This window comes from Passer montanus, unplaced genomic scaffold (genome assembly GCF_014805655.1).
Source record: "Passer montanus isolate IOZ18808 unplaced genomic scaffold, ASM1480565v1 scaffold149, whole genome shotgun sequence".
NCBI classification, from domain to species: Eukaryota; Metazoa; Chordata; class Aves; order Passeriformes; family Passeridae; genus Passer; species Passer montanus.
Window position 1 is genome coordinate 807,841 of NW_024361940.1, and position 27,424 is coordinate 835,264.

Sequence of the window (27,424 nt, forward strand, 5' to 3'; positions counted from 1 at the left end):
CCCATGTTTCTGTTGGAGAAAGTTTCACAGACTAGCAAGAAACAACAATAGACAGTCATAGAGCACATCAGGATATTAGAGAAAATTGTGCTCTCATACAGGTACTCTGCCCTTGGACCCATATCTCTCTGGCAGCCAAGCAGTCAGCCAATCTTTCACTTATTCCCATTTTCCAGGAAGAATGTCAAAGACTAGTGAGTTGAAATAAGAGTTTAAAAAGGAAAGCAGAAGCTAAAAGAGGGATTTATTCACTGCTTCCCATTGGCAGGCAGATGTCCAGCCACTCCCTGAGAAGTGAGGCCTCAGTAAGGTAGTGGTTGCTTTGGAAGACAAATGCTGTTATCACTAATGTTGTCCCTCCTCCTCCTTTCCCCCACCTGTTATTGCTAAGCATGGTGTCCTGTGGCAGTACAGGACATTCCTTTGGCCTATTTGGGTCATCTGTCCTGGCTGTAGCCCCTCAGAGTCTTTTACTCACCCCAAGCTTCCTGGCTTTTGGCTGGGAGGTGGGGGAGGTAGAAAGCCCTGACACTCTGCTAGCACTCTTCAGCAAGAGCCAAAACACTGGTGAGTTATGAGCACTGTTCTAGCCTCAAATGCACAGCACAGCAGGCTACTGTGCAGAAAGCTGACTTCATGACCTCATGCCAGACCGACCCAGTGCCCAGTGCCAAAATTAATGGAAAAAATTATTTACAGTTATCAAATAACTGCTTTCCAGCACTGTTTTTCTTGTAGGGAGCAGCCCACCTGAGTGCTTTGTTTTCTCTTCAGAGTACAAGAGAACAAAAGAAATTCCTTCTCCCTAATAAAAAACTCTATTAGCTTCCACACAGGTGTGAAAACTGGAAACCTGGGGAGCTAACAAATTCCCATAGACCCAGTGACTGGCTAATCCCAAGCTGAAATGAATCAAACTTCAACAGCACTGTCAAGTGCTCAATGGCTAAGGTAGAAGCAATTAAGACTTTTTAGAGCTCTTTCTGTTTCTAGCGTCTCTATTTTTCCATTTTGTCAATTTTCAAAACACCAATGAAGCAAGGGAAAAGAGAGGTCAATATTAGTCAGAATCTGGTGACAAAATACAGAAAATTGGTCTACTTCACCCACACTGTTAATCCAGTTGGTAAATTCCAAGAACAATGGGGAAAACTCTCAGATGTTAATCTGGTTTGACAGACTTACTTGGGTTTAGATCACTTTGTGCTTTTTCAGTAGTGTGACAAGTCTCAGTGTAAAACCCAAAGCCCCTTTCCTCGAAACAAGACCACTGAAGGTATTTTGTGCAGACATTCAGAGAAGTGCAGTGAAATGTTGCAGATGGTGGGTTGATTTTGGTTGCAGTAGTGTTAGGGGAGGCTCTTGCAAGGAGTTGGATAGACTGGGATCTCCACCCCTTGCTGCAGTTATAAAGGCACCAACATCAAAGGAAGGAGCCAGGGAGGAGTTGAACAGCAAACTCCTTTCCTCTGGAGAACTGGGTGAGGAATGCTGCAGAGCTGTTAAACTAGTAGGCAAGGAATTGTTTCGTGGGAAGAGAACTTATCTCTTTCTTCTGTGTCCCAGTGAGAAAAATGTGGCTGAAGTTTCTTTTGGCTATTCTTCTCTGGCATGTAGCAGCTGCAAAGGAACCTGAGCCGTAAGAACTACCCTCTTACTACTATTAGTATTTGTGAAAAGGCTTTAAAGACAGTGCTAGTCAGTGTTATTGATTTTTCTCTAAAATTTAAATACTGCCAGGGCTCATCTTTTATATCTGGAGAGCTAAAGCAGAATGGGGATGGCAAGTGAACAATTCTCATTTAATATGATCAGACCTTCTACCTATTGCAGAACTTCCATGGAAATTGATGTGTGTCCAGATAAGGCAATAGCAGTAGTGACAGCAGGGTGCTTTGCTAAAACCAGGTGGTTTTATCTGGGCCCAGGGCTCAGATAAAGAGCAAAAGGGCAAGAGCTGGGGGCAATAGCAGCTCTGAGCTAGTTCAGAGCTGCAGAATGGAGTGAGGAGCACTGGCAGTGTGTCCTATATAATCTAAAGTAATTGGTGGGTACTTAATAATAACAGTGTTATGTGTTTGTCCTGTTGAGGCTGTTTCTCCTTTACATATGAATGTGATCACTTTGATGTTGGAATTCCATAGGCAGTATGTCCTGATGGTGCCTGCTGTCCTCCAAAATGACTCTCCAGGTCAGGTTTGCCTGCAGTTCCATAACCTCAACGAGACAGTATCTGTCAGAGTAATCCTAGAATACAGCTCTGTTAATACCACTATTTTTAAGAAAACCATGACAGCAAGCAGTGGTCTACAATGCTTTGACTTCAAGGTAAGTTAATTTTAATTTATGTCCCCATGGAAAAGGATTGTAAACAGGGACAAGAAAGTTAGAGAGCATGGCAAGGAACAAACAGGGAAAGAAATAAGACTTGTTAAAGGAAAAAGGAAGCATAGAAGAGCAACATAGTAACAGAAAAGGAGGCTTTTTTTGCAGATGCAACTAATAAGAAAAAGCGCAAGAAAGGTGATGAAGCTGGTTGAAGTGAGCTTGTGTCTCATTGCAGGAGCCCAGGCCACAGGTATTGCTGTTCAACAGGTTCGGGAGCAAATGACTTCAAGACTAACAACCTCCCCATGTTTCTTCTTTCTTCACAGATTCCTCCTGTCCACTCTGCACCCCTGGCTTTCATTTCCTTCTCTGCCAAGGGCAGCACCATCAGCCTAGAGGAGCGGCGGTCAGTGATGATCTGGGACACAGAGAGCATCGTCTTCGTGCAGACAGACAAACCCATCTACAAACCAGGACAGACTGGTGAATGTCCACTTTGTCCATAACATGACCTTAGGAGGCAATTTCTTCAGGCAGAATTTCTCTGTCTGGTGTTTTTCAGGCTGAACTACATGCTAGACAGTTTATTCAGAGTTCTTGTTAAAACTATTAAGTTATTTGCTGTGGAGCCTAGGGAGTCATCTTCAGGATGTCAGGAGACTGTCATCCCACCATCTCCATTATTTTATTCATCCCTTCCTCCCAGGTGACAGAAGCTATTACTGCAGCTGTTTCATTACTGGTGACAGGTCAGGATAGTGGAGAGAGGTGATTAGATCAATACCTGGCATAAGACAATGCTTCCCTCTGTGGTGTTGGTCAGCATCAAAATAGCCTAAACAACAAGAGTGAAATCTGTTACTTTAAAATTAACTGAAAGTTGTTAAAGACAAAATAATGATATTTACTTTCTGGCCTCTGAAATGTTTGGACTCTAGATTTTCATCTAGAGTTTCATTTTCTTGCAGAGTTGTATTCCTGCACTTATGCTATCCCCCCATCCATGCTTCACACATGCCCATTAAGTAGAGCTCCATTTTTCTAGATCCATTCCTAAATTAATTTCTAGGCTTTAAGGTTTCTAGCACATACTACAGGAAACCAGAGAAGACTTCTTCCCAGAGATTAGTCACATAATACAGCCATTAGACTAGATTAGTTTTACTTTAATTCAGATCAGTTTTATCTACATAGATACACAGTATGAAGAAAAGCTTACCATTTGGAATTTCATGCCACTAAGGTGTGCAATATGGGTTGTTTATTGGTCAAATGGCTTGGTTTTGACCTGGGGCAAGCAGCAGACAAAATCAAATTATGAAAAGGTAATGTAGTTCTTACTTCTTCCGTCAATCCTTTCTGTGAGGTTAAACTTCCATGAAAGTAAACTTTTCATTACTAAAATAAAGGAAACTTTTATGAAAGGGTACAAGAGCTTGATGCTAGGGAAAAGATCTTTGATCAAAGACTGTGTAGGGTTCTTTTACCTTCACAAGCACTTTATTATGTGCATCCTGTGCAAGCAGGACTGTTGGAAGACCTGTGAAACTGGGAGTACTAATGAATGTAAAACATGCTTAGCCAAACAAACTATGGTCAGTGCTAACACTCTGTTTCTTGCTTTTCCAGTGAGGTTTCGTGTTGTTGCCCTGGATTTAAATTTTAAACCCGTTCAGGAGAAGGTTAGTGACCAGTAATATTCCCCTGTATTTCAAATTGCTGGGAGACAATTTCCTCTCAAATTTTATATAGAGAACTCCTATGGATAAAATGAGATGTTGCGGAGACTAAATGCAAAAGAATTAACCTGATTTCCTAAGCACATGCTGTAATCCAGACTTTCATTAGAGTCACAGGGAAGAAGGCAAGTGTAAAGCAGTTTGAATTCCTGACACAACACCTTCTATTGTTGCTGGGAAAGAGACTCAAAACCCCCTCCACTTTGTTGCTACAGACATTATCTTAGCTCTGACCAGAAAGCCCACGGTTCAGTCTCCTGCTGTTACAGTTCAGCAAATGTTGTTTGCAGGCATCAGTAAATCATCCACCTGGTACTTTGCCCATTTTAGAAATGCGGGAAATTGAAGAGAAAGTGCTGCCACAATTATTTATCTCCTCAGGGATATTCTTTCCACTGCCAGCAGTCTCTCGTCATGCTCATAGTGCATAAGGGAAATTAATGGAAGGGTCTTCACTGGTCTCCTCTCCTGCACTCATAATGCAGGAGACAGCATAGTGGTAGCAAAAGGGCTGGTACTAATAAGAAGCACAAATCATGGTTTATGTGCACCTCCATGAATCTGTTCACTCATACACTCTGAGATTGTGCTAAAAACAGTATGAAACTGTCCCACCATTCTCATTTCATCTCTCTCCTTTATGCAAGCTTCTTATTGAAATAAAATTGCTGTTAAATTGATTAAAATAAGAGATGAAGACCTCTGATGTATTATACTGAATATTGGTTATATACTTCAGTATATAGTATTCATAGTATTATACTGAATATTGATTATATAGTTCTCACAGCCCTGAGGAAAAATAATTTGTGTTTGATCAGCCACCTAATATCTTCTTCCATTCTGTTTTTTCCTCTTTCAGTACCCCTTGATTGCAATTCAGGTAAGAAATTTTTATGTTTGTACTGCATTACTCTGGGCACATGTCCTTACGTGGGTTTGAATGTGTCCATACCCAGAAAAATCTTGCTGCTGAGTACAACAGCAGAAATTAACAGAAACTCCTTAACACAGAACAAGGATGCTCTTTGAGCTTGGCATGGAAAGCACACCTACAATCATTCCAGCAGTCAAAATTCTTAGTGTTCTTATGTCTGCCTTTAATTCCCTCCCTCCCCTTTCCCCATTTGCTCCACTTACTTTGGGATATATCTTTTTGTAACTCTAGTGCTGCTAAAAACTATGAACAAATATAGGTTGTGAATACAAGCACTAACTATGTCAGCACTTTCATGGTATTTTCTGGTGATTTTTAAAACAATATCAGTTCATGTCTAGACAGCATACTTACAAGTTTTCATGTTACACTGTGAAGTCAGGGGACTTTATTTTCTTTGCAGTGAGAACATACATCTTTTGAGCCCTCCACTTGTTTTTCTTCCAGCTGTTGCTGTAAAGAGACAAGGAAATGGTGTGAATGAGTTTTCTTTAGTCTAGCTAGTATAACATATACTGAGAGGAAAATGCCACCCCAGTGAATGCAGAAGAAAGGTTTCCTTCCTTCTTCTGGCAGCTGAAAAAAAAAAGCTGGGGTTGCTAAAGGCCAAGATTTGTGTGGGATAAACTTGGCTGAAGGGAAAGCACAAAGAAGATTTTCTTTCTCTCTCCTCTTGACACAAATCTAGAGCAACATATACTAAAGAGCAGGAAAGAGCAGTATTGTGAAACTTTCCCTGATGATTGAGACTAATAAGTAGGCTGGCAGAGAATGCCTAAAGTGGGAACAATAGATGAGAATCTAACAACAGTAATAATAACATGAATAATCAGACTACAAAGGTGCAATTTAGCTCAATGCACGTGCATTAAGCAGCTTCTCCAGTGCATTAAAGCAACCTGCTCTGTTTTCTTCTTTGTTGCTGGTTTTGTGTGGTAGTAGCAAAAGATTTCCAAGGCAAAAAGATTGTGAGTCTGTATTCTTTTTTCTTCAGGATCCAAGGGGCAACAGGATCTTGCAGTGGCAAAATGTGAAGTCGGAGATGAACATTATTCAGCTGGAATTCCCACTCACTGAAGAGCCTATCCTGGGGAACTACAAAATTATTGTAGCAAAGAAGTCAGGAGATAGAACAAATCACTCATTCCTTGTGGAGGAATATGGTAAATGCCACCCTTTTTTTTAAATTCAGTGTAGGAAACATTAGCTATGAGCCCATATGAAGCAACCTTTTTGACTGCTAAAACTTCAAAAAGCTTGCTAAGAAATGCAGCTTCAATTAGTTGTCATTAAGAACTGGGGAGATTAAAAAAGAAAGAGAACAGTAAAAAAAACCCGAGAAAATTTTACAATTTTTCATACACTCAGCCAGAAAAATAATCAGCATAAGAAATCAGCAAGTTGATTGCAAATTTCAATGAGACAAACTAAATTTTTCCCACCTATGTCCATGAACTTTCCTTTCCAAAACTCCACAAGGCATCTAGACATCACAGAATTAATTTCAGAAGTCCTGTCTTCTCTTCAAAGTGTTGCAGGAATACTTCAGTAAGCCTTTGCAGATCAGGCCAATTCTTAATCATACTGCCACCCAGGTTCTGAGATCCCATTCCCTCTATGACTAACAATAAGATATATCCTCATTTTTGCTTTCATCTTAGGAGGGTCTGCAAATTTACAATATGCCAGTATTGGGTTTTTTCTTTTTGCTCTTTGTCCTAGTGTTGCCAAAATTTGATGTCACAGTCAGTGCACCAGAAAGCCTTACAGTCCTGGATTCAGAGTTCGCAGTGAAAGTCTGTGGGTTGTAAGTACCACATGCAGAGTTGCTAGGAAATATGCTGAAGTGGAAGAAATTCCCAAGGACTGGGTAAAGAGCCAGGGTTTAGAGAAGAAGCCAAAATATGTAGGACCCCAGAAAAGGTTGGTGAGGGTTGACTTGGTCTCTAGAGCTTTAATTTATTTGTGTGCTCTTTTCATTTTATTGTGTAAATATTTGATTCTACATGGTGTTGTGCAAGGTAGATAAATCTTTTGAGAGGTTCCCTGGTAAAGTAGGATGTGTCCACTCCCAAGAACCCACTTCAGAGGGAGACCTTCATAAAGCAGAGCACCAGTACATTCTAGCAGGAATCTTATGGTTCCAGCTGTCTAACTCCCCCTCCAATCTTGGTCCTTCAGAAGGACCTTGCTTACATCAACACCAAGATCTTGTAATTTGGAATACCGAGTTGAAATCCCAATCCCCTAGCAGATATGAGGAGTTTTATAAAGGTATTTGGTTTTGCATTCAAAGTGTAGCTTTGTTTCATAGGTTTAGGTATGAAAAAGAACTAATTTTGATTACTGAGTTGTATTTTCTATTTTGTTAAAGCATGAGAATTAGGAAAAACCCATGAAACTATTCCATGCTCTGGCTTCCCAGTGAGCTGCTGTCCTGAATCTATTCCTGCACACATTAGTTTAAGATTGTTTGTCAAGCATTAGCTCATAGACCTCATCAGATCATATTTCCTCTTCCCCTAGGTACACCTATGGCCAGCCTATCGAAGGGAAAGTCAAGCTCAGTGTGTGCAGGGATTTTGATTCATACGGGAGGTGCAAGAAAAGCCCAGTTTGTCAATCATTTACCAAAAATGTATGATACATAATTATTGTTCCTCTTCATGCTTGTCCTCTCTTCTGTGTTCTTGTTTCTCTCCCTTTGCTCATCTCATTTTGCTTTCTCTCTTTGATACTTTTCTTCACCCTACTCATCTCTTTGTTTTTATGACTAGCTAGGATCTTGGGGTACCTCATTTCTCTTCTTGGCTTCCTGCAGGCCTGAAGGATTGACATGTTTCTTCTTCATGACTCAGTTTCCCATAAACACGTATAAATCATGCATAAACATGTTTAAAGTACTGAGAAAAGGCATCATTCTCTAAAGAAGGGTCCTGTGTATTGTCAACACCCTTTGCAAGATATGATCCTTGACAGCAGGATTTGTTTTCTTCCCTGTCCAGCTGGAGACAGATGGTTGCCTCTCCCAGGTCTTCAGCTCCAACATCTTTGAGTTACATCGCACTGGTTACATGAGGAACCTTGATGTGAAAGCCACTGTGACAGAGAAAGGAACAGGTAATCTCTTCCAGACAGACAGAAACAGCAAAAGATGTGTGGTCAAGAAGGAGAGTAGGAGATAGCCTCTGCTTGCTGAGTACAAGAATGTCTCCCTGAGGAAGGTCGTTTTTACAAGCCCAGGGACCATCTCCAGGCAAACTCTGCTGATGCTCTGTGCAAGACAAAGTGTATCTTCTCATGACTCTGGGCATATCTTCCAGGCCTGCAATTTACAGCGGCTCATGTTATTTCCATAACTCGGGTGATGAACACCATACAGTTTGCGAACATGGACCACCACTACAGAAGAGGAATTCCTTACTTTGGACAGGTAAGCAAGAGCTTGGAGGCCTGGTGTTGAAGATGGTTGACAGGCAATCACATAACAACAATGATGGCAGTATCTAGGGGACTGTTTGGGGTGGGGGTGTTCTCCCCAGTCTTCTTCCCTTACATGCAATGCCCTACTGGTAATTCTGAGTGCTGAAGACTATTAGTTTATTCTGAGTTTGAATCTGCCAGAAATACTTGAAATCAGAACAATTCATTAACTAGCATTTGTCTAACTTGCATTTTAAGCTTGCTATAAATCACTGCCTCTCTCTTCAGAACTGACCATCACATGCCAGCCAGACATGAATAGAAACACTGGTGGATTAAGGAAGAAAGAGGGAAAGGAATTTAAGGCACAAAGAAACTCAGGAAAATAACAAGAGTTTCTGTTTCAGAAAGGTTTTTCATTATTTTGTTTTATGACAATATCTACATAACTCTGACAGTTGTTTAAAGGGTAGGGATAAATCTCTCTACTTCAGTTCATCTTTTGCCAATGAGGAAAAAATAAGGGGGACCAGTAACACTGAAAGCAGATGAGATCGTCTTTCAAGGGTGAAGTCTGTAAAGTCTATTTAACTTTCTTATTTGATTCCCATTCCCAATCTGTTCTTTTCTTTTAAAAAATCAAAATGAATGCTCATTCCTAGCAACATAGAATTTACTTAGTGGGATCTGTTATTTGTTTAACACATAAACAGCAGAGACGGTATAGACAGAACCAGAAAAATGCTCAAAACAAAGATGTGGAGAAAAGGTTTTCAGACACTGAAAATAGCAGCAGCAGACTCTCAAGACTAGGGGAGGAAAAAAAGGAAGGGAGAAAAGAAAATATATTTTTAAACTGGAAATGTATAGTCAGAAAGGACTAATCAGGAAAGAGATGAGACATGAAAGTTCTTGCTCCACAAAAAGACATTATCAATGATATAGCAGATGCTGAGGAAGCTCCTGCTCCAAACCTCATAAGATAGCTCAGATAGTTGCCAGAAAGTGAAGACAGAAATTTCAGTTGTCAAGTACTGCTTTGAAGGAAGATGAAAAAGGAATTCTTCTGTCTGGAGAGCAAAGGAGTGCAAATATCAGTATCTACATATAGAAATACATTCAACATGTTTCACATTCCCTTTTACAGATCAAGCTGGTGGACAAAGACAACTCTCCAATTTCCAATGAGGTTATTCAGCTATTTGTTAATAACAAGAATACAGACAACGTCACCACAGATCATAATGGTGTTGCTGAGTTTAGCATTGACACATCTGAAATGTTTGATCCCGAGATCAGTCTGAAAGTGAGTACAAAACAAGGCTGAATAGAGACAAAGAGAGAGATGGCTGCTCTCAAAATGAACCCAAAAAATGATGGGATGAGGTATTAATTCTGGTAATAAAAATACGTTTCTTCATCTTTCTTCATTATGTAGAGCTCTCAAAAACTACTATAAGAGGAGTGAGGAAAACATCTGAGCTGTTACAATGCAATGGAATGCTGCAAGGCTGCTCTTTCCTTACCGATTTTGCTTTAGATGCAGTTCTTATCCATATGCATTACGTGAACTAATAGTTCTGATGTCAGAATGTGATGACGAGTTCCCTAGTGATATATGTTTGTTTTCCTTTTCTTCCCTACTCCCTCTCCTGTTCAGGCAGTTTATAAAACCAGTGACCACTGCCACTATGAAGGCTGGATAGAGCCTTACTACCCAGAAGCATCTCTCTCTGTCCAGCGCTTCTACTCTTGGACTAGCAGTTTTGTGAGGATTGAGCCTGTGTGGAAAGATCTGAAATGTGGGCAGAAGAGGAAGATCACTGTGCACTATGTCTTAAACACAGAAGGATACAAAAGAATCAACACCATTAATTTCTACTATGTGGTGAGTATGAAGTTGTGGGTTGGTTTGCTGAACAGGCTTTATTGAGCATCTATCTGGCAGTCCATCCACAGGAATTACAGCAGTGAGTCATTCTCATGGTATTCTCTGTCCCCCTTTTCCCTTCCTTTTGCTTCTGCTTTGTGACCAGCAGCAAGGTTCCCAGAAGCAGCAGTGGGAGCATTCAGCATGCCCTAAGGCTTATGTTTAAGCATTTGAGATCATCTAATTGTACATTGTCCTGTTGATGCACAATGAACCTGATTGCTGCTTTCTCCCTCCAACTTCTGCCAATTCATCCATGTCTTGATCTTCTCTGCACAGGGCATGACAAAAGGCAAGATTGTCCTCACAGGGGAAATTAAAGTTAATATCCAAGCTGGTAAGTTAAGTTGCCAATCCCTATTTTTTCATTAGAACAAACAAAGAAACAACAAAACACCCAGAGTTTGGTTGAACAGAGCAGCAACAGGAAGGGCCGTATCTCTCTCCACCCATGCATGTGTGCCTGACAGTAGCACTACCACTGAGATCACTATAAAATCATGTTTAGTCCAGCAGTTACTGAATTTTATATTAGTCAAATAGTGTTCTCTAAAGATATTCCCAAAGGATGACATAGGGAATGCAGCGTGTCTGCTTTAGGATCCTACCTGAATATGGCCATATGATTAAATCTACAATAAATCTGAGACCACCTGGATTAAATCTAGACCCATCATCTCCTGGAAAATTTTTCAGTTTATCATCTTGAGATTGCTCCACTGACTGATAAAGTTACATACCTGTTGAGTTTGGCTACTACTACAGTAAATCTTTGATATTCCTTCCTTATTGTTGCCTTTATTTCTTCTAATAGGCCAAAATGGCACTTTCACCATTCCCCTTGTGGTCAGGCAGAAAATGGCTCCAGCCCTTCGGTTGCTGGTGTACACCTTACACCCTGACAAGGAGCTGGTGGCAGACAGTGTTCAATTGCCAGTTGAGAAGTGTTTCAAAAACAAGGTGAGAGGCACTAAGGTATAGCAAGCCTTTCCTGCTGTCAGATAAATACAAATTCTTTGTGTATACATCCACAAGAGTTTTGTTTCTTGTTTCCTTCTACTTCCCTCTACATTATTTCTTTTATTTTTCTTCTCTTTGAGCTTATATCTTTCCTCTACAACTACCTCCTGGCCTTATCATCAGAAGATATATCTTGTTTTAACATTAAGAACTTTTCAGGAGACCCACGTCAATCTCAAATGATTCTTGCCTCGCTTAAACTCTATTAGTGTTCCATTCAGTTTTTAGACTTTCTATTCTTCAACATAGTGAACACACTTTAGACTTATTCCACTTCATCATTCAATCTAAGTTTTTACACTTTTTTGTTGAAAAATGCAGTTTAGATTTAGCAGAACTAAATACACATAAAAAGGAAAGCCAAAATAGCAGTCTCGGGTTAAATATTTCTTCCTCTTTTTTTTTTTTTTTATTGTACATCTTCATTCATCATTATAAACTCAGATTTCACCAGTAATACTTTTCTAATCTTTAGCTCCTAAAAGCTAAAATGCATGAAACTACCGAACAAAACAAACCAAGTGACATTATACAAAATGTTTCTAGTTGCCCCTCCTATTTTTTTCCTCCTATCTAAAATAAATGGGAAACAGATTTTGTTCTGAATAGACTGAAAATCTGTTTTATACATTTGCTAACATGGGCCATGGACCTAGGAAAAATAGTACTTGCTCACTGTCGGGTTTATTACATGTAGCCAAGTCATAATAAGGTTCGATTTGATTCGGTAATGACAGCAAAAGAATCACACTTTGTTTTCAATCACTTGAGGTAGCCTTCATTTAAGCTATCACAGGAATCTAAGTGTGCTTATTGCCTAAGTCCCTGTTCTAACAGAGGCCTGGCCAACAGCTACAGTGAAGACCAGACATTCTCCTCCAGGCACATCTTCTGTGCCTTAACAGAAAATCCTTCTGCTGTCCTTCTTGTCCTCCACTCACACACACAGCCAGCAGCATGGATTAGTCATGCCAACATCTGTTTGATGAATTTCAGGTTCACTTGGAATTCTCTGAAAAGCAGATGCACCCAGCTTCCAACATCAGTTTGGTCATTGAAGCTGCTGCCAACTCCTTCTGTGCTGTGAGGGCAGTGGATCAGAGCGTGCTGCTCCTCAAGCCAGAGGCAGAGCTGTCCATGGAAATGGTAAGCTGCCAAATGCCTTGTCTCCTTCCACTGCTTCTTCCTCCTCCATTACAGTGTCTCTTCACTTGAGATTATTAGGCTGAATTAGAGTTTTACGGCTTCTGGCATGTGCCAGTCATAAGCCATCTCTAGTAGGCAATAAACAGATTTTGTTTCATGTGGATTGTAAATCCTCTTTCATCTGGGATTTAGTTTAACCTGTGACTGGTTTTTGGCAACACAACCCTCTAGCATACCCACTACTCCCAGTTTTGTGCTGTCAGCAAACTTGCTCAGGGTAGACCCTTGCTGCAACATCTAGATCATCAAGGAAGATATTGAGAAAGATTAGACCCAGTACTGGAGTACCCTGTGGTACATCGCTGGTTGCTGGTCTCCAGCTAGACTTTGTGCCACTGATCACTGCCCTCTGATCCCAACCATTCAGCTGTTTCTCAGTCCAGGAAACAAAATGGTTTCAAACAGGTTGTCATCTCAGTTTTGGCAATTTGCAGTACTTGATGGTGTAAGTAAGGTTGAGGTTTACATACACACAGTTACTGTTTCCTTTCCCCTCACAGGTATACAGCCTGCATCCCCTACAAGACTTTCAAGGCTATGTCTTCCGTGGGTTCAATCTAGAAGAAGACTCCCAAGAGCCCTGTGTCTCATCTGACCACATTTTTCACAAAGGCTTGTATTACACACCCGTAATGTCTGGATTAGGCCCAGATGTGTATCAATTCCTCAGGGTAAATGTCCTGTACATTACTTAAATATGCTTTAGTGAGTTTCTGCTTATGTAGTGTTAAATTCTGCAAACAACCCTATTAGTAAAACTCATAAATGACAAACTTTCCTCTTACACCTCTAGTCTCAATTTATTCCAGTGCCTACTGTGATTTTCCACACAAAACTCCCAAAAGTCTCTATATACATGTCTCTGGGCACCTCTGTGGTGGAAACACAGTAATGGGAAAGAGTGAAGAATGGAACAAACCTCATCTACAGTGTGGTTATGGCTAACCCTAGAATGTGTTTTTTACAGGATATGGGAATTAAATTTTTTACCAACTCGAAGGTTCGACAACCAGTTGTATGCACTGGTGAGACTGTAAGGCGTCAACCATATGTAATGAATGCAGGGCACGTGGCTTCTGCACACCATGTCAAATCATCAGGTAATACAGAGGACAGGAAAGAGATTTTACCTTTCTTCTTAAAGGAAGAGGTATTCTTGTTATACAGACATGGACTGTACTCATTAATCACTTTGGTTTTTATATTAAATATTGGTCTGGCTTCAAATGAGGTGGCTTAAGCTAATGGCCAATGCCCAAAGGAGTTTTTCAGGTCTACATTTCTGATTCGTGTCCAGTTTCACACCGTGAATTGTTGGCAATTGGAAGTGTCACACAAAATTAATTTGACTGCCTTCTGTTGATTCCCTTCTGACCAGAGCTAGTTGGAAAAGACTGTGTGACAGTGGGAACAGTAATCAGAGCTAAAAGCCTAGTGACCTGAGTTCTAGCCCTAGGTCTTACGCTTATGAGAGACCAAAGTAATGTTTTCTTTTTCCTTGGATATAACCACCAGATTATACCTAACTGAGGGATATATTAGCAACATTTAATAATATTTGTGTGGCATGTGTGTATATATGAATATTATATATTCTCAGTTAGAACGTAATGGTAAAACACTTCTTGTCCTTCATACTGGCCCATGCACATTCAAACCTGTCCTTTCTGGGCATCTCCATTACATGAACCAGGCTTTCCTAAGGTCTCATTATCTCTTACCAGCTGAAGCTGCTCAGGAGGAACAAGAGAGGACACTCATCCTTGAGACTATTCGGGAATTCTTTCCTGAAGCTTGGATTTGGGATATAGTTCCAATTAAGTGAGTACTGCTTCTTTCATATCTGTGCCTTGCTTTAGGAATTAGTGAATATGTTCTCTGATGTCCTGCAAGGTTTCTGGCCCAGAAGACCTAGTTTTTCAGTCATCAGCTGTCCATCTGCCCTTCTCTTTTCCATGATCAAATTACCAAAGATATCCCTAGACACCTGTTCTCACAATGTGTGTACCATGAGTCATATTCCAGTCCTCAGAAGAAGAACACCTTTATTTAAAATATGGATTTGCAGAACAAGAATTCTGAGTTGTCTTTCCAAACTCTAGGATATGATGGGCAGAGGAACATTTAAATAGACTTTTCTCAAATTTTAGTGATAAATTCCAGGGATTGTACGTGGTATTTCTGCAGATAGAATAGGGGCAGTTCTGGTTCTCAAAACTTGTTGCATCTACTGAGAAGGAAGTTATCTGAAATTTACCCTTTTGAAAGCTTTCATTCTTTCTCCATTCCCATCAGCTCTACTGGAAAAACCAGCATCTCATACACCATCCCTGACACCATTACCAAATGGAAAGCCAGTGCTTTCTGTGTGGAAGAGTTGGCTGGATTTGGCATATCTGCGCCTGCCACCGTGACAGCCTTGCAGCCTTTCTTTGTTGACTTGACCTTGCCATACTCCATCATACGAGGAGAAGATTTCCTGCTTAGAGCCACTGTCTTCAACTACCTTGACCAGTGCATTAAGGTGTGTACTTCTGCCCACATTCTTAGACCTTATCCCATCTCCAAAGAAAATGGTGCAAGTGGCTGGATCTGCTCTTGACTGAGGTACTGCTCATTCTACCTGACAACAGACTATCCTCTGTTTTGTCCTCTGAATTTGTCCTCTCAGAACAAACAGTACAGAGCAAAGGGAGATCTTGTGAGCTGTGACTAGGGCAGATCTGTAAAGCAACTGTATCAAGATCCATAGAGAAAGGAAGCAAGTGCTTTGCAGAGTATCATTCACCATCCACAGATATGCAAGCCATCAATGGTTTCACTTTTCCTTGAGAAGCAGGTGTGCATAGGATGCTTAACATCTTGTGTTAACAGTGAGACTGTTGAGAGAAGCAAGAGGGCAAACTGTTCAGGTTACATCTGACAGATGATTAATCAAACATCATCATCATCTGAGGCCTTAAATCTGCCCTGCACTTAACTCCAGATGTAAGCAGATAGTGTCTCGCCCCTTCTAACAATAAAACACCATTTGCAATATGGTACAAAACCTTGATCCCATTACACTACTCTTTCTGTTCTCAGATTAATGTTTCACTGTTGGATTCCCTTGATTATCAAGCCAAACCCATCTCCCCAGAGGATGATGGATGTGTATGTGCCAAGCAAAGAAAGACCTATGTCTGGAATATTCTCCCCAAAGAAATCGGTAAGTTCTTTGAATCTATTTGGTTTTATGTTCCAAGATTGATACTAATTTATATCTCACCTGAAAAAACTTAATCCTTTTCCAACCCAGAGAGCTTGGTCTACCACTGTTCTTTCCAGTTCTCTGGGTTAAAGAGCTTGTCCACAGCTTCAGTGTGTTTATCATGGCCATTTTAGAGATCAGTTCTCTTCCCATATGTCCCACCTACAGTGACTGACCATTCATTATGTTGAACTACTTCATCTTATTCATCAGATGAAAATTCTAACTTTGTCAATCATCCTGCATGGCAGAGGTCCATTTCCTTCCTTTTTTTGCTGTTATTTAAGGTAATGTGGTGTTCAGCATTACTGCAGAGGCCAAGGATGATGAAGCTTGTGGAGACAAAGCTCCCAGGAACATCAGTATTGACTACAGGGACACCCAGATCAGAACACTGCTCATTGAGGTACTGCTGGCAGCTCTTACTGTTTGTCCTGCATTCACTTTCATGAGGAGACTAAAACACAGCAGAAGTATCAAAAGCAAATAAAAATTTTTCAGGGTACCTAAAGAAATCCTGGTATGGCTCGACCTTTTTGGCTGGGATAGGGTCAGGATGTTCAATCTAAGACCAAGTCCACTCCCATGAGATATCCTCTTCCATGAGGATCAGACATGTCTCCCTTGTGCAGAGGAGAAACTGGAAATGAGGGACTCCATCTGATGAGATCTCCCTTTTAGAAGCTGTCACATCATACATGGTCTTGTAAACTGTTGCTTCAATCCACCTGTTTTGTGATGTAGAAGGTTGGGGAAGGGGGTGGCATTTTGACACTGAATTTCTCCTGCATGCTTTTGTCTCATCCACCGTGTGTGTCTTCTTTCCACCTTCTTGCAGCCTGAAGGAATAAGAAGGGAAAAGACTCAAAACTTCTTAATTTGTACAGAAGGTAAGGGTCTTCTATATCACTGTCTTGAGAAGAACTGAAAGGAAGTTTGGAGTCTGCACTCTTTCCTGCAGTGTTTATTGATGCTTTCCCTTCCCTTTTTCCCAGAGTTGTCCATAGGACAGCTAGTATGATTCCAATAGTTCAGTTCCCTGTTACCAAATTCCTGTGTGGTCTGGTGCATATCACTGAGGCAGCATCTGTGCCTTGCTTAGATGTGCTCAGATGCTGCAGGAAGGCTGCTATGGAGCTCTCAAAGGGAGACAACCTTTCTGTGCAAATTATGTCCTGTGTTTCTTTCACTCATGTTGAGTGCTGTCCTCTATTCCATAGATACCTGTAGCTTACAGCTTTCCACCTCTGGTGGGAATGGGAGAGGGAATGTAATGTTCCTTTCCACACTATCTCAGTGCTGACAGCAAACAGCACCTAAGGTTTCCCAACTAACCTGAAAGAGGCAAAAAATCTGTTCTGACTCTCACCAACCAACTCTACCAGCTGCACCACTGAGGGAATCCCCAAGGTTCACAGATACTACAACCTGTGAGCACCAACCCTACCCTGTTTTACTGGTTTCTATTGAGCAATGACATTGACTACACCACTTGATCTTTCTTCACAATTTTGATTTTTCTGTGTCCCCTTCTCTCTTCATGTTCTTGGTGAATGCTGTGAGTTTCACTTTATTGCTGTCACTTGTGTGCAATTTTGTACAGGAGCACTTCAACTGCTATTAGTATTCCTATACAAATGTCAACTATTTTTCTCCACAGATCACGTAGTTATTCAAGATATATCTCTAGAGCTACCTACAAATGTTTTGGAAGGATCAGCCAGAGCCTCCTTTTCTGTTGTTGGTAAATATATAATTAATAAAACATTTTTTAAAAAGAAGATCTAGAAAATGTAACATGAAAGCTCTTTCAGGATTCAAAATGTGAATTTCCACTCCTAGTGTGGAAAACTTTTAAGAAAAGAGACTGAGACTCATCTTGTCCAGCAATGCTCGGCATCAGCAAGATGAAGTTTAAATATCAGTTGCATCACTCTTCACTATTCTGTTTAAATTTAGCTCATTTGAAAGTCTTTCTCTGAAGCAGCAGCACAGTTCTGACTTATGATCTCAGCCAGATTCATACCAGTATGGCATTTTTCTGCACATCCACCTACAAATCAGAGATGCCAGAATAGAATAGAATCTATTCAGTCTTTTCAGGACATAGATTTGGTTACATGACTCACCAGCCATAAAATTCTTGCTTGGTGACTTTTAGAAGCTCTTTTCAGAAATTCCTTGCTAGGTCTGTGGTACCTTTCCTAGAAATAACAACTAAGAGGTGGGCTGTGATACACCTGCATTATCAACGTCCCTTTGCAGCATTAGCTGTTAATTTTGCAATAAATGTTTGCAATAAATAGCTCTGGCTATTCCCTTCCATCCTCTGGAAACAGAAGTTTCCTGTAAGTTCCTTTCATTTCCAACAAGAAGTATTTGCTTGAAGTGTCAGCTAAACAAGGAGTGTTTCTGGTAAGGGCAATTTAGACTATGTAAGGAGAGGCAGGGAAAGGATTCTTTGTTGGAGGCAAAGCAGAACAAAGTTCTGTTCAGAAGGTTCCCAACCCCTGCTAGGCTTTTATTACTCTGGCTGTGAGATGGAAATTACTGGTAATTTCAGTGGCCACGAATTGTGCTGATCCCCCCACTCTCATCTCCTCTTCCCCAGGTGACATCATGGGCACTGCCATGCAGAACCTGCACCAGCTCCTCCAGATGCCCTTTGGCTGTGGAGAGCAGAACATGGTCCTCTTTGCACCCAACATCTACGTCCTGGACTATCTGAACAAAACAGGGCAGCTGAGCAGGGAGGTCAAATCCAGGGCCACTGGATACTTAGTGAGCGGTGAGAGCTTCGTGGTTCCCTTACAATGTGTGCTGAAATTCCTGTTGAGGTCCAGAACAACAGAAGCAGCAACAACAGCATGGCTACCCTGGCAGATGGCATCACAGATGTAGCACAGCCCAGAGACCCAAGGATTTGCCCTGAACAAGACATTTTTTATTTTCCTTTATCTTCTTATTTTATGCCTTTTTGCTGACATTCAACTGCCACGTTTCTTTTGAGGTTTTGTCTTCCAGTCCCCTTCTCTTTTCCCACTCAGGCACAGCATGTATCCTGATCCTGTACGTTTAGTTGGAGCACAGAGCTGATAGAGCTCTGCCTATTCTCTCAGTGTTTCTGCCAGACAAGATGTTCCATACTTCCATTCATAGGATCCCTCAGAGCTCCCCTCCTGCTTGTTAGATATACATTGCCTTTCCATTCTTTCCCAGACTAATAAGTCAGCAAACAAAATAGGGTTGTGCTTTTACATCCAAGAACACCTCCTTTTCCATGTTCTTGCAGGCTACCAGAAGCAGCTGTTATACAAACGTCCTGATGGGTCCTATAGCATCTTTGGCACCAGAGACAGGGAAGGGAACACCTGGTGAGTGACTGAGAATTGGCTCAGAGATTAATTACATTCAATTATTATGGTGCATGTAAGAGGCAACTTTACTGGCTGAATCAGATGTACAGAGCTGTCTAGGACTGGGCTTTGAGAAGTACTAAAGGAAATGTTTCTCCATCCTCTGCCAGGCTGGGTGCATGAAAAGAAGTTGATCCCTAAAGACCCAGCTGACTTTCTGATTCATACTCCTGCTGTCTCAAATGAAAGCCATTGCACTGTAGTGCTCTGCAGACAGGACCAGCCACAGAGCGTGCTGGACATCCTCTCCGTGTCCCATCTAGCTACTACTCCTTTAGCTGTTCTCTCTCTGAGGAGCACACAAAGAGAAAGCAAGCCACCAACACGCTGGCTGTAACTCTTCATGCTCTTCAGCAGCACGAACGGGAGGGCTGATTTCTTCTGTTTCTTCCAGTGCTCATCTCACAGCTCCATCTTTCCCTTGCAGGCTCACTGCCTTTGTGTACAGATCATTTGCACAAGCTGGTCACTTCATCTACATTGATGAGCGTGTCCAGTCTCAAACCCTGATGTGGCTGTCCAGCAAACAGAAACTAGATGGCTGTTTCCGGAGTGTTGGGACACTCTTCAACAATGCCTTGAAGGTAGGAGAGAATCATTACTTGGTCAAATTTATACTTTTTCACTACGAATATGTTCTCCAATTACTGCAAAAAACTGTATTTTGCTCCAAATGCCTGCCTTCTTCCAAGGGCTAATTCTCCACAGCTTATAATTAGTAGTTTCAGCTCAGTCAGATTTTGTCCACCTACTTTATATTTATGTGCACCTGAGATAGGATTACAGGACTGTAAGCTTGAAGGAGTGATGTTTTTGGATTTAATGGCAAAGGGCTTCTCTGGATTTGTGAGCTATTCAAGAGCTATGTGAATGCTTTCTTTCCCTTTGGGCTGCCTCCAGAACTGTCCATACTGTCTCAGCTGGGACATGACAATTGATATTCTAAGGCTCTCATCTGTGGCATTGACAGATTATTCCTCTCTCCATGTTGTTTTCAGGGAGGAGTAGATGACGAGCTGTCTCTTTCTGCCTACACCACCATTGCCATGCTGGAAGCTGGGCACTCCAGTTCGGTAAGGAGACTTGCCTGATACTCAGATGGAACTGGTGCCCAGTTGTTGCCTTGGGTCCAGCATCTGCTAAATTGTCTAGGTAGTAAAGAGAGAGAAAGAGAGAGAGAGAGCTCCCAGAGTAGGTGACCATGGTCTGTATCTACACTGGTTGCAGTGATAGAGAAAATCCCCATCTCTACACCTCTTAAACCACCAGTCTTTGAGAAGAAACTGTACAAACCTCCGTGGGATTACATCTTCTATTTGTGAGACACAAAGCATTCAGTGACACCCTTTAGCTTCCAATAAATAGATTTGACAGGTAGAAACCTACACACAACAGGTAGTAACCCACACACTTTGGCTTAGCTTCAAAGACAGCCCAGTCAAGAAAGTAAGTTGTTGCAGGTAAATCTATAAAATCTACAAATGGAACTAAAAGGTATGTTGGAAAAACAAATGTCTTTCAGAGCAAAAGCTGATCTGTCCTTTTCAAAAACTTGGCAGTATGAAGGTGACTACAGAGGAGATGTTAGACTTCAATGCATTAGTTAACCTCCACTTTTTCATATCCTTTCTGGGGACATGGAGTCAAATTGTACCTTTTTTTGTGGGTGTGAACCTAGTACATCACAGAATTAAAGTGACACCAATGTCAGTGAGGATAGAAACCACTACGTTAGATTTGTTCAAGACAACAAACTCTTGACTATAGAAATGCAGAGCAAATAATTATCATGGAGATAAGAAGAAGGAATTATCTGTGAAATCTGCAGACCAACTTTGTCAAGAACACCATTAAAAGCTACTTGATATGTTTGGTGTTTTCTGAGAAATCCCTCCTTGAATAATTCTGTATTCTCTCTCCTGAAGTCATTATACAAGCTGAAGTCCCACTCTCATTGCTATGATAGTGACAGGATGAGGAACAAGTTTAAAGGAAATAAATTTTTGAGCAGGTGAAGTTTAAAGAAAAGGAAATAAATTTTTGAGCAGGTGAAGACTACTGTCCTGAATTAAACCCACATGCTTTTTTGTTTTTAAGTACCCTGTAATCCGAAATGCCATTTTTTGTCTGGAGACTGCATCTGAGAAGAGTATCAGGGAAGTTTACACTCAGGCACTCATGGCCTATGCTTTCTGCTTAGCTGGCAAGGCAGAAAAATGTGAATCATTCCTTGAAGAGTTACAGAAATCAGCAAAGGAAGTTGGTGAGTTTCAGTCACTTGGGGAACTTGGGAAATGGGAAGATGGAGCAGATCTTACTGATGGTCTAACCTTGACAAGATTGCGAGAGTGGGCACATGAACCAAACTACATTAACGATCTGTGGAATTAATCTGCAGTGCATTCATTGATGTGCAGGGAGTCCTTTTGAGGAAGAGACCCGGATGAAGTGAGGCTCCAAGGCAATACAGAGCAGTGACACCTGTAATCAATATTGGTTCCTCTCTTTGTTTATTCAGATGGCTCACAGCACTGGGAGCAGGAGGAGAGGTCTCCATCAGACAAATCTCCCTCCTTCCTTGACCATGCCCCTTCAGCTGATGTTGAGATCACCAGTTATGTGTTGTTGGCATTGCTCTGCAAACCCAACCGGAGTAAAGAGGATCTCACAAAGGCCTCAGGGATTGTGCAGTGGATCATCAGGCAGCAGAATCCCTATGGAGGTTTCTCTTCTACCCAGGTGCCAAAAGTGCCTTCCACTCCACAGCTAGTCCTAGGAATCAGGGCACTGTTTCAGGGTTCCAGCAGGGCTCTGACTACCTAGTCCTGTTTCTCTTTTCTAGTTGCTGTCTCTGAGAGAAACCAAACCTTTACATTAGGAGACCAAAATACTTTCTTCCCCACTCCAACCTCTCCTTAACTATAGAAAGAGTAATTTGACTAGCAATAAATATAGATACTTGTGTCGGGGATAAGCCTAGAAAACACCAAGTCCCATCTGTCAGATGACCCATGAGTTCTGTAGCTCCCCAGAAAACACAGGCTTCACCATTATGAAAAACTCTAGAAGTGCACTCCACTTCTCAGATTTTATGTTCTGAGACCCTTGTGTCAGGAGAGAGATTCTCCTACCCTAAAGCATACATGAGAGAATGAAATGTCTCCTTTTGTATGGGAACCCTAGAATTATACACAAATTCAGGAAGAAGCAACTGTGATGGGTTTTGCAGCAGTGACTTTGATCTCCTCTGCACTGGTCATGCTGTGTAGCCAATTTTCTTTTATTTTCTTTTTCTTCAGGACACGGTCATTGCCCTTCAAGCACTTGCTGCTTATGGTGAGGCCACCCACAAATCTGCTTCACAAAATGGAGTCAAGATCACTTCCAAAAAGCCTTTTGAGAAAGTATTTTTTGTCAACAATGAGAACAGGCTCCTGGTGCAACAGACTCCCCTTCCAGAGGTCCCTGGGAAATACAGCCTGACAGTGAATGGCAGTGGATGCGTATTTATGCAAGTAAATGTCTGCTTTCTTCTTCATTGTGTCTCACATTTTGCATACAAGATAGCCATTGTTTTGATGATTTTCTAGTGACTCCTCTTTATTTTTCCTAATTGCTTGATTTTCCTAAACCATTTAAACACTTTTTGTCCCATTCCACATTCTGGTTCCTGGGGAGTTCTGGCATGGAAAAAGAGTCCTTTCTGATCAACATCTGATTTCTTTCTGAGAGGTGACTCTCGGTACAAGGACCTTCACTGTTAAAAAGTAGAAGTCTTATGTGTTCATCATTGATATAAGCAAGCATCTTCCACATAAAACCAAGTGCAACATTTCCAGAAAAGTTCACTAAGTCTGGTTTTTTTTTTGAATGCAAAGAAAATCTTTGGCATTCTTGAACAAAAGGGTTTTTTCCTCTTCCAGACAGCATTGAGATACAACATTCACCTTCCAGAGGGGTCCTATGGATTTCTGCTTTCAGTACAGACATCAAATGCTTCCTGCCCACAGGACAGACCAGCAAAATTTGATATTGTCCTCATAAGCAGGTAATGTGCCACCAGCAAACCAGCTGCACACAGAAAACATTGCTGTGTGTTTTCACTTCAGCTTATGAAGTCAAGAGCCACAGGCTGATCAATATGCTGATGGTATCAGCCTGTAAGACACAGTGTCCCCAAAGACCACTGACAGGGCCCTCTGTTGTTTCAGTTACACAGGGAAACGCAACAGCTCCAACATGATCATTATTGATGTGAAGATGCTCTCTGGCTTTGTTCCTGTTAAGTCTTCCCTGGATAAGGTAAACTTAGAGGAGCAAGCCAAAATTACCAGAGGCATGGTTAAGAAGCATTCAGCCACAAACCCTGTGAGGTGTTTGCATGGCTGCACTGTTCATTACTGGGTGGAGGGAATGCCCTCCAGGGAGCTTCAAACACACAGAACCTCCTATATTTAAAACTAGGAAGGGTTTCAGCTCAAGCCTGAGCAGATGGCAGCTACAACTGGGAGCTGGCTCTGCCCAGGTAGGGAAAGGGTGGGAAACATCTCAGATCATACCAGAGTCTGGCAGAATCCCCCAAGTAAATCGCAGTGACCTGTGCATTTGGAAGGAGCTCATACACCCAACTGAGTCAAGTGGTAGGTTTTTGTCCATCCTTTCAATCTATTCAGCAATATTTGGACTAGAAAAGACAACTGCCAGCTCTTGAAACTTGACTAGGAGAAGAATGAATACCACAGACATGCAGCAGTAGGGTCTGAGGCAGCACTTGTTTCTTAACGTTTTACAAATATATTTATCTCCATTTTCTTGTTTCAAAGCTCATTGACAGTCAAACAGTGATGCAAGTAGAGAGCAAGAAAAATCATGTCCTCCTTTATCTGCAAAATGTAAGTTCTGGTCACTGTCTATTTGATTTTCACAAAGGATGGAAACAGCATGCAATAGGTATAACCACAATATAGATATACCCTATGTGGTGCATTTATCATGTTCTCTTCCTCAACAATTTTCTATCACTAAGCTGCTTACTTCCCAAACTGCTTGTAATTTCCCAACCTTCCAAACAGCTTCAAACTGACACCTGTCCTACCAACAAATAAAAAAATCAAAAAAGTTTTTTAAAAAATCACATTGAAATTAATCAAAATTCTTTCTCCTTTCAGTAAAATGCAGACAAACATCAGAAAAGAGGTTCTATTGTGTGCATGCATGCCTCTTTGCTAGGCTTCTTATAAACCTCGGTCTTTCCAACACGACAGGAAACACTGCTTTCATTCTCCCCTGGAAAGATTTTCTTTGTTTCTCTTACATTAGATCATTGCAAAATTTTACTTGTAATCTGATTCCTGAATCAGAATTTACTTAGTAAACAATTTGCTCAGGGCACTGCAAAACTAACAGAAGCTAATACTCCAGTGATGGACACTGTAAATTGATTCACAGTTTCTTGGTGGCACATAATGTCCATGTCTGAAATGGGAGGGACTGAAATACTGGACTTTATCATCCTGACTACTGGGAGATCCTGGAAAATTAAACTCAGTCCTTTGGACAATTTTCCCACCTCTGGCAACAGGATATGTAATAATTACAGAATCCAGTGATATGAGCAGGACAGAAAATCTATTAACTTTTCAGTTCAGTTTCACTTTGGACTCTCCACATGTTTGGATAATGGCTGTCCCATATCTGTAGGTGTGGCATCAGTGGGATTTGGAATATGCAACCTGTGAGTTACCACCCTTGTCCCTCTAGATGGTGATGTACAAATAAAAAGACTGATGTGGTCTCTGACCTTCCATTCCAGATCTCACAGAAGAAAAGTAAAGAAATCACTTTCTCAGTTGAGCAGGACTTTGTAGTGACCCACCCCAAGCCAGCACCTGTGCAGATCTATGACTACTATGAAACAGGTATCTTTTTGATTTTAACCAGTGTGAAGTGTGGGGGAGGGGCAGGGACAGCAGAAACAGTGCCTTAAGGGAGAGCATGTACAGCCCTGCTGCAACCAGCACTCCTCTGGACTCCATCAGCACCTGAATCTAGGGCCAGGGGAGAGACTCATTTCACTTTATTCACCTTGGTCTCATGCCCAATGCAATCAATAGGCATGACTAGAAAGTTATGAAAATACGTGCACCAGAATAAAGGATATTTCAAGGATATCCAGTTTAAGCATGCATAGGTTATATCCACCTCCAGGGAAAGGCACAACAAGTGTTCTCCAGGGTAACAAGAACGTTTCTATTCTTCCTCTCCAGAAGAGTATGCTGTTGCTCAATATTCATCACCTTGCAAAGAGGTTGTTGCAGAAATTGACTAAGGATTCAAAAAGGTAAGTGAAAGCCAGTAAATAAACAAATGGGCAGATAAGAAAGTGAACTACAAAGCAGCAAAAGCAGAGTGAGTAGAACAGTAACCATTCTTGAAGAAATGAAGTCTCCATGAGGCTTCTCAGAGAGCTGAGACTGGCCAGATCCTGTCCCATGACACGGGTGGAATCCAAGTGGGGACCACGTTGCTGTTCATGGGAAGAGATTAGCATGTAGAATGAAAACCAAAGTATAGAATAATGGAAAGGCTGGGAAATACCTTCAAAGCTTCCTCAAAAGCACAGATATGTACCAAAGAACCATTTACCTATGGCTGTCCTTGAAAGTCTTCCCTCTGGAGTCTATGCTTCCCAGGCCCCAGCAGGGTTTTTCACATGGACTAAGAGAAACTTTTTCTGGGACAGGAAATACATTATCTGAGGAGAACACGAGGTGACATGAATCATGGAGACAGTGTATTAACTAGTCAGGGGTATAATGCTGCCTGGCTGTAGAGGAGGTCAGGTCTGCATCCTGCTCAGCACAGCAGTTCTGGTGGCTGTTGTCTCATGAGCAGTTTCTCAGGAGTCCAGGCACAGCTTGCTGCGAGACCTTGGTCCTTCTTTTGTCTGTTTCACACAGAAAGAACTGACTACCCTGTATCTTGAAAAAAATGCATGTGTTTTGTAACCTGCAACTATTGGTTCTCACTGAGGTTATTTCCTTTTGGATTTTCACCTTCAGGAGCACCATAAATGTTGAACAAGTGGTCAAGCACCCTATTTTCTTCTGTCATGAAGTCCTGGAAAGAGCCATTGCATCACAGTGGGACCTAGGACTCACAGTGGGACTCTGTGACGTTGATTGAGCTAGCGTCTGACTCTCTGTTTCCTTTCACAGCACATCTCTCCAGCTCTGTAGCACAATCGTGTATACCTTTCCGCCAATAAACTTCTTTTACACTGGTCATTGGCTTTTTTTTTAGTGTCACAGAACAGGCATTTTGATAATGGTCCACATGTCAGGACTTCTGGCTGAGGGAGGATGAGGAGAGGAACATGCTTGCCCTGCCTGCAGCATTTGCTCGTCCTTCAGCTACAGCAGATAACCACTGGCCACTACTGCAATACGCATGGTGTTCAGTGCCCCACATCCAGAGATGGCACCCACTGCTCATAGCTGCTGGACAGCCCCTCACCTTTCCCCAGGCCTGAGACAGCACTGCCTTTGCCCCTGTGGCAAAAGAGTAAGGGTTTAGGTGTGGACATCACAGAGTGATGCCCAGCAGGGAACAGGGTGAGGAAAGGGACAGCTTGCAGTCCGGACCTGTGAGTGCCTGGACCCACATCCTCCATCTCACCCTGTCAGGCCCTCCAGTTCACAAGTCCAACCAGAGTTCGACCAAACCAGTCCAGGATGGATCATGGTAAGCGCCACCAGCAGCGAGCCTCCCCGTTTACCCGCACCTCTGCTCATCCCCTACCTCATCACGCTTGGAGTTGTGGTGGTTCCTGCAAACACTAACACACTAGCAGAGCAGCATCGGGAGGGCTGGGGAAAGAAACACGGATGCTGCTCCTCTTTCCCGGGGGCAGGAGCGGCGCCGGCAGCCCTGGCCCATCCTGCAGGGCTCCCAGTGCTCGCTCCGCTCTCCCGCATCCCGGGAGAGGGCACGGAGCCTGGAGGGCACCGGGCGTGCAGCCGGGGGACAACGGGACCCTCCGAGCAGGGCCCCCAGCAGGAATTTAAGTGCAAACTGCTCAGGTGCCGAGGGCTAACATCCAGCCGAGGGCTAGGATGTGTTTCACCCAGGATCCATTCCACCAGGAGATTTGATAATAGCTGCACGCGGGCTTGC

At 42.0% G+C, this 27,424-nt stretch overlaps 1 protein-coding gene and 1 long non-coding RNA gene across 2 annotated transcripts; one reads left to right on the plus strand and one right to left on the minus strand.

Annotated features, from left to right (window-relative positions):
• Window positions 1–1,037: 1,037 nt before the first annotated feature.
• LOC120498412 (ovostatin-like) lies at window positions 1,038–26,390 on the plus strand. The gene is made up of 36 exons (XM_039701088.1): window positions 1,038–1,639; window positions 2,145–2,328; window positions 2,655–2,811; window positions 3,958–4,010; window positions 4,930–4,950; window positions 5,999–6,167; window positions 6,727–6,811; window positions 7,531–7,642; window positions 8,010–8,124; window positions 8,328–8,437; window positions 9,575–9,733; window positions 10,088–10,315; window positions 10,637–10,694; window positions 11,172–11,317; window positions 12,374–12,523; window positions 13,084–13,254; window positions 13,551–13,683; window positions 14,308–14,404; window positions 14,879–15,107; window positions 15,668–15,791; window positions 16,121–16,239; window positions 16,672–16,723; window positions 17,494–17,577; window positions 18,445–18,621; window positions 19,126–19,207; window positions 19,677–19,833; window positions 20,248–20,322; window positions 21,347–21,512; window positions 21,768–21,988; window positions 22,549–22,764; window positions 23,173–23,297; window positions 23,461–23,551; window positions 24,073–24,141; window positions 25,062–25,167; window positions 25,516–25,589; window positions 26,311–26,390. The coding sequence occupies exons 1-35, from the start codon at window positions 1,575–1,577 to the stop codon at window positions 25,575–25,577; spliced, it is 4,368 nt and encodes a 1,455-aa protein (XP_039557022.1). The 5' UTR covers window positions 1,038–1,574; the 3' UTR covers window positions 25,578–25,589; window positions 26,311–26,390.
• Window positions 2,671–15,974, minus strand: LOC120498413. The gene is made up of 4 exons (XR_005626675.1): window positions 15,852–15,974; window positions 5,359–5,457; window positions 3,548–3,616; window positions 2,671–3,163 (listed from the first exon to the last, which is right to left on the minus strand). It is a non-coding gene; the product is annotated as an uncharacterized LOC120498413 (long non-coding RNA).
• Window positions 26,391–27,424: the final 1,034 nt, after the last annotated feature.

Excerpts from the sequence above, each read along its gene's own strand:
- LOC120498412 (XM_039701088.1), top strand. The coding sequence starts at position 1,575 with ATGTGGCTGAAGTTTCTTTTGGCTATTCTTCTCTGGCATGTAGCAGCT. Across the intron at positions 4,011-4,929 it reads TTAAACCCGTTCAGGAGAAG|TACCCCTTGATTGCAATTCA; the intron begins GTTAGTGACCAG and ends TTCCTCTTTCAG. Across the intron at positions 25,168-25,515 it reads CTATGACTACTATGAAACAG|AAGAGTATGCTGTTGCTCAA; the intron begins GTATCTTTTTGA and ends CTTCCTCTCCAG.